The sequence below is a fragment of the Ambystoma mexicanum genome, chromosome 2p, assembly GCF_040938575.1.
Source record: "Ambystoma mexicanum isolate Mex_15411 chromosome 2p, UKY_AmexF1_1, whole genome shotgun sequence".
NCBI lineage: Eukaryota > Metazoa > Chordata > Amphibia > Caudata > Ambystomatidae > Ambystoma > Ambystoma mexicanum.
The window spans coordinates 421,353,518-421,369,064 of record NC_090923.1 but is presented as its reverse complement, the minus strand read 5'-3'; the positions used below and the strand labels follow the sequence as shown (position 1 = coordinate 421,369,064).

At 46.8% G+C, this 15,547-nt stretch overlaps 1 protein-coding gene across 1 annotated transcript in view; it reads right to left on the bottom strand.

Moving 5' to 3' along the window:
* SLC25A26 (solute carrier family 25 member 26) overlaps nt 1–15,547 on the bottom strand; it is a 1,812,191-nt gene that overhangs the window by 1,492,496 nt on the left and 304,148 nt on the right. Inside the window, exon 3 of the mRNA XM_069643784.1 lies at nt 7,725–7,834. Coding sequence (XP_069499885.1) covers nt 7,725–7,834 — 110 coding nt within the window. The remainder of the gene's footprint in view (nt 1–7,724; nt 7,835–15,547) is intronic.

The following is a 15,547-nucleotide window of genomic DNA, read 5'->3' as shown; positions in this document are numbered from 1 at the left end:
GGATTTGATCCAGTAAGTGGGGTTGTTGGAAAGATTAAAATCTTTTTTTAGAGTGTTGCATAGTTTGTCATGATCTACTAGGTCGAATGCTGCTGATAGGTCCAGTAGCAGTAGTGTAGCTAGTTTGCCTGAATCTCTGATAGAGTCTAATTGGATTTTAAGATCCAAGAGTGCTGTCTCAGTACTGTGATTAGGCCTAAAGCCCGATTGCCTGGCTCCTAGCAGATTATTTTGTTCTAGGTGAGTTTGTAATTGGTTATAAGCTATTTTATCAATGATTTTAAGTAGAAATGGGACAGTTGTTATGGGCCGGTAGTTAGTAGGCACTAGTGGGTCTAGCGTGGGCTTTTTTAGTAGGGGGGTGACCCAGGCTGCTTTAATGCTGACTGGGACCTGGTTGGTGGAGGAGGCGGCATTTACAAAGTTGGTGATTATGGGCGTGAGGGTGGGGGCGCAGAGTTTAATTAGGTGTGCTGGGAAGTTATCTCCATTGCAGTTGGAGGCTTTAAGTTTGGCTATAGTCTTGAGTACTGTATCATGAGAGACTGGTGTGAAGTTGAAGAGAGGGGCGGTGTTTTCTACGGTAGTGGAGATCTGGTTGGCCGTGGAGTGGTTGTCGGACAGGAAATTTCTTTTAGAGATAATTTTGTTTTGTAATAGTTTAATCTTAGTGTCCAGGGCATCTTGGATGGTGGTGCACCATTCTTAGCTAGGTTTGACTGGGTTAATTATGGGGATCGGGTTCTCCAACTCCTTGAGTATGGTGAATAACTCTTTGCTATCGGAGAACGCATTACTAGTTCTTGTGTTAAAGGCATCTGCTTTATGGGCGATGATGGCTGATTTATAGATTTTGTTTGCAGAGTTGAATTCTTCCAGGGCTTCTGGGGTCTGGTTTTTCTTTAGGCGGTGTTCAAGCGATCTTTTGATTCGTCTAAGAGAGACTAGTTCCTCATTGAACCAGAAGGAGGACTTTTTGTCTTTACCTTTAGTTTTGTTAATGCAGGGTGCTAGGGCGTCAATTGTACTAGTAAGAGAGTTGTAGTAAAGGTCTGCCAGGGCACACGGTTCTTTGGCGTTAATGATTTTGTTATTGAGGGCTTTGGCTAATAGAGGGTTGATATTTTCTGCTGTAAGTTTACGGATGTTTCTTGTTACATATGATTCTTTGACGGCCGTTTTGGGTAGGTCTGGATTTTTGCGCAGGATAGTGAAGTTTATGCAGTGATGGTCTGACCATGGTACCGGGGAGATGGAGCCTATGGATACTATAGTGTTAAGATGTAGTATCCAATCTAGAGACCTCCCTTTTATATGGGTAGGGGTGTTCACGAGTTGCGTGAAAGCCATGTCTTTAAGTGCACTGTGTAGTGCATCTGCTTTGTGGTCTTGGGGGTCGTTAAATCCTAGATTCAGGTCCCCTAGGACTAAGCATTTTGTGTTTGGTTTTATAAGTGGCGTTAACAATAATGGTATGTCTAGTTCTGGTTGAGATAAAGTGTTAGGTGCTCTATAGATGGTTATTAAGTTTATAGTGGTTTTGTGGTCCGTAGCTCGTTTAGCTAGCAGGACTTCATAGCCGACTGGGCTCTCGATAGGGCTGGTTCTTAATTTGAGGTGGGCTTTAGAGATAATGGCTACTCCTCCACCTACTGATTTTGTTCTGTCTGTTCTGAGAATGGTATAAGTCTGGGGGAATGGCAATGGAGAGCGAGGGGCCGGACGCTTGGTGGAGCCAGGTTTCTGTCACTATGAGTAGGTCAAGTTCTTGCTCAGTAAAGAGGTCATGAATTTCAGTGGCATGAGCAGGTATGGAGCGCGCGTTGATGAGGGCTGCTTTCAGGTGTGTGGCCGGGGGTAGCTCTTGGATTGGGGTGGGTAGCTCTTGGATTGGGGTGGGTAGGTGAATGTTGGTAGTCTCAATAGCGTTAGATTGTTGTTTGATTATGATGGGACTTTTGGAGTGTTTATCTTGGGTTCTTAATAGTGGTATGCCTTCTGTGTTAGCATGATTGGTAAAAGTGATATTTCGAGGAGGGTTAGAGATTCTAGATCTGAGTCTTAGGGTTCTTAATGTGCCTAGAATCGGGATATGATTGGGTTGATTAACTTTGGGTGGTCCTCTGGTTGTGAAATAGGAGGTTGTGAGGGTCCGTGATCTGAGTCTAGTGCGTCTAAGTGCACTGAGGACCGGGGTGGTTGTTATAGGTACTAAGTGGGGTGTGTTATCACTTCGTAACCTTTGGATACTTTTGTGATCTTTTAGACTATTGATCGAGGGGTGCAGATTGTGGAATGGAGTAGCGCGGGGCAGGAAGGGTGTGGGGCATGGGATGGGACCTTCTACTGACTCCTGTGCCAGTGTCACTGGAGTTGTGGGTACAGTGCTGACGGGCCTTGGCGGCACTAGTGCCGTGGCATCCTAAGGCGGTTTGCTCTTCAGTGACTGCTGTGGCTGTTGTGGGGCTTTGGAGGTGGAAGGCCTGTTGCCTTCATCCCGGGCCCTCTTCCGGGGTGTGGTCGGCTGTGGGGGTGAGTCCCGGGCCTCACGGTCAGGATCTGAGCCGGTGGGGGTTGAAGAGACGGACGGCAAGAGTGATGGTTTGAGAAGCATCATGCATACATTTGTATAATTGCTCATCTACACATTAGAGGAGAATAGGCAGCGGAGTTTGGATGATCACGTTGCTTGCTATATGGGTGGGTGATGCAGGCATCCGTCGGGGTCACTCATGTTGGGGCAGACGTATGCTATGTGACATGCATGTCTGTTGTGGCCTGCATGCAGTGTGACTTATGCCATTCACATTTTAGTGTGGTTTGTGTAAGGTCTGGCATTGCCTTGCTGCGGGCATCTGCATGTGTCTGTGCTGCGGACGACAACCAGGCTGGGAATGTGTGTGTATTGGGGCATCGCTTGCCTCTTTAGACAGACATATCGGTGGACTATCATCAGACTCTCATTACAGTGTTGTTTTAGGACACTTGCCTCCTTCCGCCGATAAGGTTGTGCCACACTCCATGTCACCCACGCCTTCAATGGCCTCTATGCCGATCGTGCTGGCACATATCTCCTCCCACGGGACAGCTCTATCAGAGAACTTGCTCCTCCGCCAGTTGCCATGGCCTGGCTCCTGTTTGTGGCCAGGATATTCCTGACGCGCAGGCGCAGGTCATCCCACCTCTTCCTGACATCCTTAGTTGTGCGTGGGGTGTTGCCAACTGTGCTGACTCTTTGCGCAACTAGTGCCCAGATCTCCTTCTTCCTTATGACTGTCTCCTTCTTGAGGCTCTGAGCAAATACAACATTGGCATTCTCGGCCAGGATCTCGGCCAGCATGGTGAGCCCTTCTTCATTGAAGTGCTCCTTGCGCAGGCGGGAGGTGCCTTTTTTCACTGCCTTGGGCATTATATTCCTGTTGTGGATTGATGTGGGTACACAACAATGAACTTCAGGTCCTGGGTGTTGAGGATGGCAATGGATTGTGTTTTTAAAAATGGCCGCCCTGCTCTTTCCCGTTCCTGTGCGATGATGCTACTTCTGGTTTCGCTTATTTGCGGTGACCCAATATTAGCGGTGACCGCTAATAGCGGTGACCGCTAATGCCGTCTTGATTCATGCCAGTAGTGCTATCTGAGCTTTACATGATGCCGCTAAGGGCCATTTTTGGGACTTTACCGGCATGGTGCAAAGCACATGCCCGCAAAGTCGTAATAGCCCTCTATTCGCGGGCTCTTAGCTACACGGACACAGTATTTGCTCCATGCCGGTAAGGACAGTTACTTACCTCCAAACTCGTAATGACCCCCATTGTTTTATTATTCGGTAAAGCCTTGAAGCTGTACAAGAGCTGCGGCTAATCAGAGGCTCAGGTGCCAGCTTGTCTTGCAAACGCTGTCGTAGAAGACAGTTAACTGAGAATTATATGCAACTAATGGTGCTCTTTCACAAAGGATGGTATTTCTTTGCTTCAGAACTGTCTGACCCTTAGCCCATGAGCGCAGCAGTCAGATAACATTGTTGGAATATCTCCCTGCTAGAACATATCCTTCCTTGTGCTGATGCCATGCGCTCCCCAAAACAGTAAACTGTCTCTGCAAACCTCGGCTAGAAATACCGAATGTTTAGACTGAATGAAGTTATGTGCCAAACTGTTAATTACTGAACCCTAGCTTGCACCTCATGTATATGGGTGGTCCGAATAATGATGTACAATGATGATATATTATGTATATATATTACTGCTTCATAGACGGCTCGCTCTCTCTCCTCTCACAGGGTTTGTGAGCACACGTCGTGAGGTGTTGAGACCCGATCGAGATACTCTGAATAAAACCAGACTTGTTTGGAAAATGAACCTCACGGCTGGTGTGTCATTTAGTATATGTTATGGTGCCTTTATTCCATATATGGTCTAACAAAAGCACATCAAGCTTAGATGGTTTAAATTCCCTTATCAGTGAGCGTGTTGTGGGGGAGTTAGCTCCTCGGACATTCAGAAAACCAATCACCAAATTTACCACAAGACTAGCGATACGCAAAGAAGAAGTGTACAGAGTGAAACTAAGCTTGCACACTAAACTGCAATTACCTGATGCATCCACAAAAACAACTTAATAAACATGTTAAACAAAATACCCATACCCATTCCCTCCATCCTATCCCTTTGCATTCACCTCCTCCCTCTACCCCATAAAGACGTCCAGTCCCAACATACTGCCATACTGCACCCTAGACTGAACCACCGGGTGATCCTGCTCTTCCGGGTCCCCTAGCCTAAAATAATACCTCTTTCAAGCCCCCACTGCACCCCCCAGATACATCCCTTGAGATTTCCTGTTTAAAACTCTACCCCGGTGGGTGTAACCCCTCTTTAATATCACCTACAATGCAAAATTACCAAAGGCAATGTCGAGCCACCCCTAATCTGCGCTGCACCTTCCCTTCCCTTCCCCACCTCATGTGGAAACTATAAGGATACATCAAAATGAGAATCCAAGGCGGAACCAGAGATCAGGAACAACCACGTGAAAGATGAAGACAGCATTTGCAGAGTGTCACTTAAGTGTTCCCTCTAGGTGAAGTATTCAGCTTCTTGAACTTCCTCGAGTCCAGCATACGTTGTCTGTTCGCCCCTTTGGTCCGCCACTCTCGTTATCTCTAAGCTTGCCTTCTTGGTCTTTGTTTGGATTCTCCGGGTTGCCCAATGAGTTCTCCTGTGACCTTCTGAATGTCATCTTGAGTGATCAATTTGTACTTAAAGCTTTCAAATTCGAATGCAATTGAGAAAGGAAAACTCCATCGATATTGTACTCCCTTGTCATTCAGCTATTTCGTGAGTGGATTTCACATTCTGCGTTTCGCCAGTGTAAAGGAGGACAAGTCTTGAAAGATCGTAATTTTGGAGGTATCCATCTGCACCAAGGGGCTAGGGGTCTCCCTACAGCTGGTGACGGGGGTTGTGTGCTAGAAGGACTAGCACTAAGATGATATAGCTCCATGGATGCAGATGAGGGGACAGCAATCTATATACTGGAGATGGTAGCTTATTTCCATGTCAGCTTCCTGCACACTGTCGTGCCCTCAGGTCCCTTAAGACCAGGATCAGCTCTCCTGCGGGGCCAAAGCTGTAGTATGGCCACCAAAGACCTTGCGTGGCTAATTCCACCCAACTGTGGCTGGGTTATCCCACAAGGCCAGTATCCTTGTCACCAATGCAGTCCACTGAGAAGCCCCAGTTCCACCAGGCCACTCCTCCATCGTGAAAGTATACAGTCCTTGAGTCTCTTCCAATGGGCTCTCCTCCAGTCCCTAACCCACTCCTTCACTTCAGCAGGTGGCTATGTAGGGCCTATCTGCTTCCCGGGACACTGCCGATGAGGCTCGCCTCTGCCAGTACTCAATGCCACTACCTGGGTAAGCCCCTGCTGCTATAACCAGCGCAGTACAGCGCTCTTTTTCTTCGGGCCCGGCTTACCTCGGCAGGGTGTCATGTGGCAGTGCCTTAACTTCCCAAACACTTCCTGGGATCTCCGGGGCTTGTGTGACTGAGCTCGGCAATGTGGATAGCCAGTTGGTGAAGCCCATAGCGCGCCTCAGCTCTCGTCGCAAACGGGCCCTCGACCGCACCTTAAGCTGGGCTCTCAAAGTGCCCGTGCCCAGTCTGCTGTCTTCAGGTCCCACTGAAACTATGCCAGTGGGAATCTCCCTGTGTCCCGTGCCGATATTACTTCAAATGTGCCTGTTTTTTCTTCTCAATATCGCAATCAATTAAACTGAGTCACCTAGTTCTCTGGGGGTCATAAGTGTGGGCTCTTTCCACTTATTGACCCGTCAAAGCGGGAGCTGAGCGTTTGGGTTGCTGCCATCTGCGCGCCCCTGGTAGCCTTACATGTCCCAAGTTTCAAGTATACTACAAGGCGGCCCAAAAACATATCATTAGGGAATGGTTTAGCAAGGACTACAATGAACATTGGACATGGATGGACCGATCAGTGATAGGCTACTCATTAAATGACGTTCTATGGCTCCCCAAGAACGACAGACCAAGAAATATGTACCTCTGTCTGGGACCCATTAGTCTGAAAACAACATATGTCTTTTCCGTCCCCATCCACTCGCCTATTCAAAAACACACAATACTCCATGGATATGGAGGAAGGGGCATTTAAACGATGCCAGGAAGGGGATACTGAAAACTAAAAGCCCTCTTTGAAGGATCTGAAATTAGAACCTTCACAGAATGTAAAGGGTCCTTCTCCCTAAACGGAGGGGAATGGTTCCACTACTTACATTTGGGACAGTGGGCTTCTAACCCTGAAAGTAAGCACATTGCGCTCGGATCCCTCACACCACTTGAACAATCTTTCGTGACCCAGGAGGGAGCTTGTGGGTTAAAATCTTCCCTCTATAAACTACTCATCACAAAGGGGGTTGAAGAAGAATGGCCCTACATGATCAACTGGGGGAAAGCCATTGAGGAGTGAATTCCAAGGGAAAACTGCCAGGTTTTATGAAGAAATATACCAAAGTTGACGAAAGCGATTCAGATCAGGCAAATGTGGTACTAGATGATGTATCAATGGCCTATGTATTGGCATGGATTTAGTCAGAGGGGCATATGGCTCTACACATGGTGGTCCTGTCTGAAACTATGCAATCCTATGGTGAAATTCCTTTCTCTCACTTTCTGGAGCAGAATCTCCCTCCCAGGTGGTTCAGAATGTTGGCATATATGCAGAGTGTTGCGATGGGAAGGATCAATGTACATCCGAAATCTAGGTTGTTCAAAAAGTTCCCTTTTAACAATCCATGTTTAAAGTACTCATTTGTAAATGTATTCAAATGTATATAAAGTGTGCACTGGCATTGTGTTTTTATAGAAATAATATTGAATATGTGTATACTCTCACATCCATGCATTTTAATCTACAAAGTAATAAACCATGTTCTTTTGATAAAGGGTACATACGCAATATTCAATTAAAACTGTAAATGCTAGCGCAGGGGTCTGTAACCTTTGGCTCTCCAGATGTTTTGGACTACAACTCCCATCATCCCTAACCAGCATAGCCAATAGCCAGATATCATGGGAATTATAGTCCAAAACATCTGGAGAGCCAAACGTTGCTGACCCATGTGCTACCTTAATACAAATAAACGGTCCAAATTAAAAGTGCTTGATAAAGCCCTTCACCCACCACACGTCAAGAGCGAGTCTTACCACTTCTCCAACGGAGGCAGCAGCCATGTGTGTCAGTGGTGACAGATAGGATGATGAACCAGAGTTCAGGAGAAGTTTTCCATACTCATAGGTGACAAAAAAAGCTGCAGCTGAAATTAATCAACAGAAAACCCAGAGTGAAAAACAAGCGTTAATTGTAACCCGGGTTTTGCCACTGCCATTCTAAAGAGGTCCCCATGCTCATTTTTTTGTGACATTAATCTCAATCTCACTTTACATTTGAAACCAGCAAAGTCCATTATTATCATGAATTCGTATATGAGCCAGTGAGAGAGTTCAGAAAGAATACTTTAACTATCGGTATAAGTATGCATTCCAAGTTGGCTGCCAATTACTTATGTTTTCACCCCATAGGGTTGCATTCGTAAGGACCATGTCTTCATGAAAAACACATTGGATTATACAAAATATACCACATAATTTTTGTAGGCAAATAGGCCTCACTTTATTACAGGAACATTTGCAAAAATCATGACGGTGACCCTGCATGTTTTAACATCAATCATAATCGGTTACCATGACCATGACCCTAGCAGCCCTGCCGACCCGCCAGCTTCCAGTTTGGCCTACTAGCTGCTAGAGCTGTTCTTGGGTTAATTGCAGAATCCAAATGTCAATGTCCATCCAGAGAGTCCAAAGCCCAAGCCTGGGCTACATTTCCACCCAATGTGCAACCCGGGCAAGCCGTGGGCCACCGTCCCTGCCTGCTTTGCCTATTGGACGAGAGTGGACCCCTCAACTCACAACCTTGGTAGCAAAATCATAGTTCATCCAGTTCAACTATTGGTCATGGTCCGAACATTTTCATAATCCATTGTGTAGATCCCCCCCCCCCAAAACCCCGGTCAACAGAACCAACATGTGACCCAAAATTAACACACAGTCTAATTACATACACCGACCAACAAAACATAATTGTAACAGAATGGATCCCCAGATAATGGCCCCATCACAACTGATATATTAAGGGGGGGGGGGGAATGTCTTCTGTGTGGCCGAAGAAAAAGAATGAAAACGCAGCTCGGCCCCCCCCCCACCGGATCTAGGTAATGGATGACACTTATTTTCCACCACCGCACCCCCAACCCATTGTCTTGTCCCCTCCAGAAATTTGCCTTCCAGTGAGCCAAAACCCTGCCATGGTCCACGAGGCAGCTCTTAATGTCGCCGCTCATTTAGGGTCATGGCGGCACCTGCACAGTCTATAAAAGTCTAATATTACAATAAATCGAAGTGCAACAACATCACTTCCTAACACTCGCTTTGTAGTTGTGTATTTTATGTGTCCCTGTATGCCCATAGAAACTGAAAAAGGATGTGTTCATTTCCAAACAAACTCCTGTATCAATTTCCCCAGAAGCCCTCATTTAATTTTTAGGTTTTTTTCTTTCTTTTCCGGTACAAGGTCTTGCTGCTTGCACAACCCCGATCCCCAAAAAGAAAAGTCATTGTCTCCAAGATAAAGCAGTCCAAACCAGCACACCTTATACTGCCTACAGGACGTCTTCACTAGCCATTACTTCATCAAACTCCTTACTATATGATATGATATTTTATTTGTATCTCGCTCATACACAAGTGTTTCAGAGCGCGACTAGGCAAGGGAGGGGAACAAGGGAGAACACAGCACAACATAAAAACGATCTTACTAGGCCCAGTGAAAATGAGAACGCACACGTGCATGGGAAAGGGAAAAGGGAAAAAGTGCATGGAAGGGGGAGAGTGGAAAGTGCAGAAGCCGAGGAGCGCAGATAAATAAAATAAATAGAAAATGGAGGCAAACTGTGGTAGTGCAGCCAGCAAGTGGCAAGTGCTGTGTTTAAGGCAGCAGACTGGGTAAGTCTGAATAAGTGCAGAAAAAGAAGAAAAATGGGGTGGGGGCTGTATGGATACAGATACAGTCCCCGGTGCAAGGGGTGGCCAGGAGGCAGTGCAGGAAGGTGGCAGGGTGAGCAGGTACCTGGTCCCAGGGGACAGAGGGTGGCCAGGTGCACAGTGCCAAGAGAGCAGATCAGCAGGGGAGAAGGGGAGCGAAGGCAGAAGCAAAGAGGAAGGTTTTGAGGTGCTTCCGGAACCGGAAATGGTTCAGTGCCCAGTACCCTGCTGATTTTTCATAACCCTCATTCCCTGCACCAGCGCAATAGGCCAGTCAGGCAGTGGCTGCCCCCATTGATTTGTCCCATTGGATATCGATGCCATAAAGAATGAAAATAATGTAATTCTACAGGCAGGGAAACTGCTTGTGCCCAGCCTACGGACTAGGAGAACATTATGGCATTGACTCAAGGGAAAGGATGAGAACACTGCAGACGTCCTGCACCATGTCCATGAGGCATATATGTATCATTCTGGTATCACAGACCTTATCATATCCTAGAGAACCATGATAACCAGGACCTGTATGGACCTCTCTTTCCCCATGTTATCACTTACAGCCCTGTAGCTTTAGTAAATGGTGTCCACCATTATAGCACCACATACATGCCATACTCTTTGAAGGACACACAGCATTATATTAGACAGAATGGGGATAGGGAATACAACCAGATTCAAAATAGACCCAGAATAATGTATCATGTCCTTCAAAGCACAGGTCCCTCGGATATAGCATCAATTGCCAGCTGAAAGTGCAAACTGCCTCAGTATCAGGACTTCGGCATGACCCGACCGGGATGAACACCCAATCAGTGGGACCACAACATCACCTTTTACCTCTCAGCCCCAGACCATGCCACTGGTAGGTCCTGCTAATGCCGATACCCCCGGATACTCCCATACTGATTTCCAGGACAGCAGTACCTCCAGTTTCTGCGACATTGACAACCCACTGGCCCAGAGAGCGATCAATGGATTACCCCTAGCATTGCCCTGCAAAGCACGCTAGGTACCAGCCCCTACTCAAAGGTAACCAGGCAAGCTCCTTGTACATACTGGATCATCCCACCACATACTGCAGGCCATTGGGTTTCTGGCTTTATCCCATTCAAAGTCTTCGGCTTGCACTGTGCTCCTCAGCACCGCCATGAACATGCCAGTCTATGCCCCTATAGATCGGACACTGGCTTTCCTTGTTAAGCAGTACACTTTCATAGCAGAACCTGGGGCTGCTGTGTGCAGCTAGCTAAATGATTTGATGTGAAATGGTGGTTCTTTAATACTCAATGCGTAACCTTGTTGCTCTGCAACACATTTTCCATCTCTTAGCCACATTTTCAGCCCAATCGCAGGCCCAACTGACACAATATTGCCCCTGTGGTTGTCTTCGTTTACAGAACGCTTTTGGTCGAAATGATAAGGGGCCCCACAATGTAATACAGACCTATTAAGATTATCCCTAAATGTAATGTGACACTGCCCTACATTCAGCATTATTCCCAGAGCCCCGTTGCCGAGAACCGGATACTTCCAATAATATGTGATTCCTTGGAAGATATTATGATCCCAGTCACCTCTTCTCACAACAAAGGCTGCTGATAAGCACGGGAAAATGCCTTACCCTTACATACCTCTCAATTGTAGGTTTGAGAGGAGGGTCAGACTGAGCAATAGAATGTTTAGTTGTATATAGCAGGTGGAACAAATGTGTGGTTGTTTAATGTCTTGTATATGTTGAAATGCAGGGTTTCTGTTTGGGGTCACATTTAATGTTTGTCAAGTATTAGTTGACCTTCCGGTGGTGACTATAAGTAAGCGATAATTATATAAGATAAATGATCTAATGTCCCATGTAATAAAAAAGCTCCTAGGCCAGATACACAGCACTAGATAAATCCCAGATAAAGATCATCTCCCAAATGTCACCTCCCTCCTCCCAACCAGGGGAGAGGGCTCTACAGTGCCATAAAAGGCACAGTATATTACAGAGGTTTACACACCGATTATGCTATTATCAGTCTCCTGCGGCCGAGGTCAACGTCCCTGATAGCTTTCAGCACAGTAATGCACCGTGAACTGCTTGCAATGCACGTAAGGCTACACTTTATTCAGAACCAGTGCTAGGCCTGTTAATTTACCAGAGTGAATTCTGTTCCGAAAATATAGAAATACACCGTGCTTTCAACAAATAAACGAATGGGAACGATGTGCAATCTATGGTTACAGCTCACATTGCACAAATGTGGCCTTGTACACTTATGCTTCGACCGCATAGCTTTACCTATTAGTTTGCTTTGGTGCCTACTGTCAGTTTAATTCTAATTTATAGCTATCGGGCCTATTTTTCACTGGTAGTCCCCCCAGTAGATTTGTTAAGTGCCAAGCACACACAAGGTGGGGAATGTGGGGACAGATGAGACAGCAGAAGCAACAGGGTTACTGGAGGTAAAAGGGTACTTGGTAATTAATAGAATTAGTCAAGGAAAGAGAAGTAGGCAAAGACAGGTTGTATTCAAGACACAGAAGGGATCTGGAGGCGGTTCGAGAAGCCAACGTCCCCCACTGGAGCACACTGGCATTTAGCAAAGGCATCAATGGTATCAGCCATCTGGGGGGTAATTAAATAAAAGTCCATGCGCAGGGGGAGAATTATCTGTGGGAGGCATAGGGGCAGTTGCACAGACGTTATTGAGCGGCGGCTGCATCCTCTGCCACCAGCACAACGGTGTGTTATAATTGACATATCCTACCTCTGGAAAATCAGAAGCCGCCTGCAGGCCCACCAAACTAACATTATTACCCAACAGCTCATAGTCTGCTGCATGTACCCCAGTTCCATTCCATGGTAACCACTTTTCACACTTAGGCGAATTGTGTTATTTAGCCCAATTTGAATTTAACCCAACTGTGCTAGTTAGCCACATCTCACATCTAGGTGAACTGTGGTAGTCAGCCATATTCCCCACTCAGGACAACTGTGTTAATTAGTCATATCCCACACTTAGGCGAATAGTGATAGCATTATCTTGAATTCAGGCCAACTGACCTAGTTAGCAATATCTCACCTCTAAGCGAATTGTGATAGTCAGCTTTACGCAACATATTTACCCCAATTTGAATTTAGCCCAACTGTGCCAGTTAGCCATATCGCACACATAGGCGAAATGCGATAGTCAGGATTAGTTTGAATTCAGGCCAACTTTCTTCAGGCCAACACGCAGGAGAATTGTATTTAGCCCAATGTGAATCTAGCCCAGATGTGCTAGTTAGCCATATCTCACATCTATACTGTGTTAGCCAGCTATATTCCCCCATTCAGGCCAACTGTGTTAATTAGTGTTTCCATACTGAAGCTGCCAACAGCACATCACAGCTCTCTTGCTCTTTTCCCGCTCCTCCCACTAACCTTCCCATGCCCCCTTCTTATTTTACGGAACCGCCTGAGCACCTAGAGACCATGCAGGTGGCAGCAGTGTGCGGTATAAAAACCTTTAACATTAACATATAGCCAGTGCTACTGGTTATACTTACGCGTTGCTGATGAATCTGTTTAGTGAATGTTTGGAAAAGTGTCCTGTGCCAGAACTGACAACATTGACATCTGTGTGTACAATTTACACCCCTTTGCACCCTACAACGTTAGCCCGAGAGGTTGCCCGGCTGGTTGCCCTTCTGCACGTGAGAGGCAGCACTAACTGCATCACTGGATTATCCTCATATAAGATTAATACTACACTGTGGTGTTTTCTGGATAGACTACTGTGTTCAGATTTTCTCGTCCACAGGTCTGCAACCATATCGATCAAGCGGCCTACTGCACATCCACATGTCGAGGAGTGCTCCTGCACCTGCCTGTCCTGTCTTCATCCTCTTGAGCCACGCTGGAATTGTTCTAGTCCCAGTGGAACCTGCTCCTGGTGCTGTTGCTGCTGTCATTCAACACATCAGCAACTCTCTGCAGCAACGTTATCCAGAGCAGAGTATAGATGTGCAGCAATTGGAAAAAGAGAGAAAAGACTGATCATTGATGGGGGTCTTTACCCTGCGCCCAGATGTGTTTTACCGAGAATGCCCGGTGGCCCATGTATTAACTGTATCATGTTATTTCTATCACCTGTATCATGAAATGTCTGACAACATTGACATCTGTGTGTACAAAGGGACACAGGGTTGATTGCTGGGCGAATGAACCCAATGGTGCACTGACTAATCCAGTTAGCTGGTAGCCATTGGTAGGTGCTAGCCCCACAAAGAAATATAACCCTCTCTGGGTGTAGAGTACCATGGCAGTACTAGGTATGCCATTACTATGACATTGTCCTTTCCTACTGACAGCAGAGTGGTTATAGGTGGTGGTGGTAGTTTTTGGGTTAAGGACACAGGTGGCTGGTGTGATACCCATCGAAGGCAGAGTGCCTGTCTTGGTGAAAGACATAAGAGTGTGTGGAACAAATGCGGTCGGTATTTTGGAAGGTAAAGTAATGGCGTAGCTGGGAAAGTATCCCCGGGGGAAGGGATAGGTCAAATCTGGACAATAAGAGTCATTTATCAGGAGGTCATAACACCGTTCAGAAAGACTGAATGGGACAGGGATGAAGGGAATCCACCCCCCCCACTGGCCTACATAGGTGTGTGGGAGCATACATAGCAATCAGAGGAATTCATTAGGTCAGCGTAGGTCCAAGAGAAGTTGAGGAAGGTGTTGGTATCTGGGTGTAGAATGGTGGATGTAGGAGGAGGCAAAGCCAATACCATGGTAAGGAACAGCAACATGTTGGAAACACAGTGAATGATGAATGGTGCATGCATCAATAATGCAATAGCAGCGTTATTCCTAGTTTTAGCAGTCCAACCCTATGGAGATAGGGGCCTTGTGCCCAAAAGTTCCAAAGAGTGTCAGTCGTTACAGGATCCAATAGACAGAAGAGCAGGTGATGCAAAAGTGCAGGATACCAGCAAGAATAACGATGACAGATGCGTAGAGTTGGAGGAAATCAGGCAGTTTTAGTATTCTAGCCTGGCGAGCTGCAAGTCGAAAGACAGAGAGGGGCATGCCAAACTGTTCCTGACAGAGGAATAAGGCAAATAATGTATAGCCAGCACACCCCTTAGTGAGAAGGAGACTGAGATGCTTCACGTGGGTCTAGTGTGGACAGCATGTGCAGAGATCAGTAACTGCAGAACAAATCCTTCAGCTGGGGCGCAGAGCAAATTCAGCTGTCCCCCAAATCCCTTGAGCTGGAGGAGTTATGCACCTACACTCCAGGTGAGCAGCGTTATTGTAGCTGCTTGGTGACAAAACATTAAAGTGCGGGTCCACCCATAGGAGACAGGCGTAGCAAAGTATTGAGAGCGCTGGGCCACCCGTAGGAGACAGGTGCAGCAGTGGCATGCTTCTGATATGTGTGGTTCACCTGCTGTTCGGTGAGATGGTGGCCGCACTCTGCAAGCTGTACCTCGGAACAGGCAGCAGAACTTCGTTGTCAAGGAGTGCTGAATGTGGAGTCACCAGTGTTTAAGCTGCTGGGACCCCGGTGGACAGCTGAAGAGGGGTGTCTTTATCCTGTACCCCTGCAGATTGCAGCTTTGCTGTGTCTTTGGTGCTGGCAGACGGCGGGGTGTCTTTGTCCTGAACCCCTTGCTGTTCTTCGTCGTAGATTGTAGGTGCTGTTTTCACACAGTGGCTGGGGTGGACCCAGGAGTCATGGCCTCTGCAGCGTACTGTGGTGTGGGTTGTCAGTAGGACCTGGAACGGTCCTTTCCATCGAGGGTGCAGTGAGGATTTTCGCTGATGCACTTTCAGGAATACCCAGTCTCCAGGGCAGGGGGCTGTAGCGCAGTGTTTCAGGCGGTTGAGAAAGGGGGTCTTGGATTTGCAGGAAGTGAGAACTGACAACAAGCATGAGTCTTTTGCAATAGGAAACAAG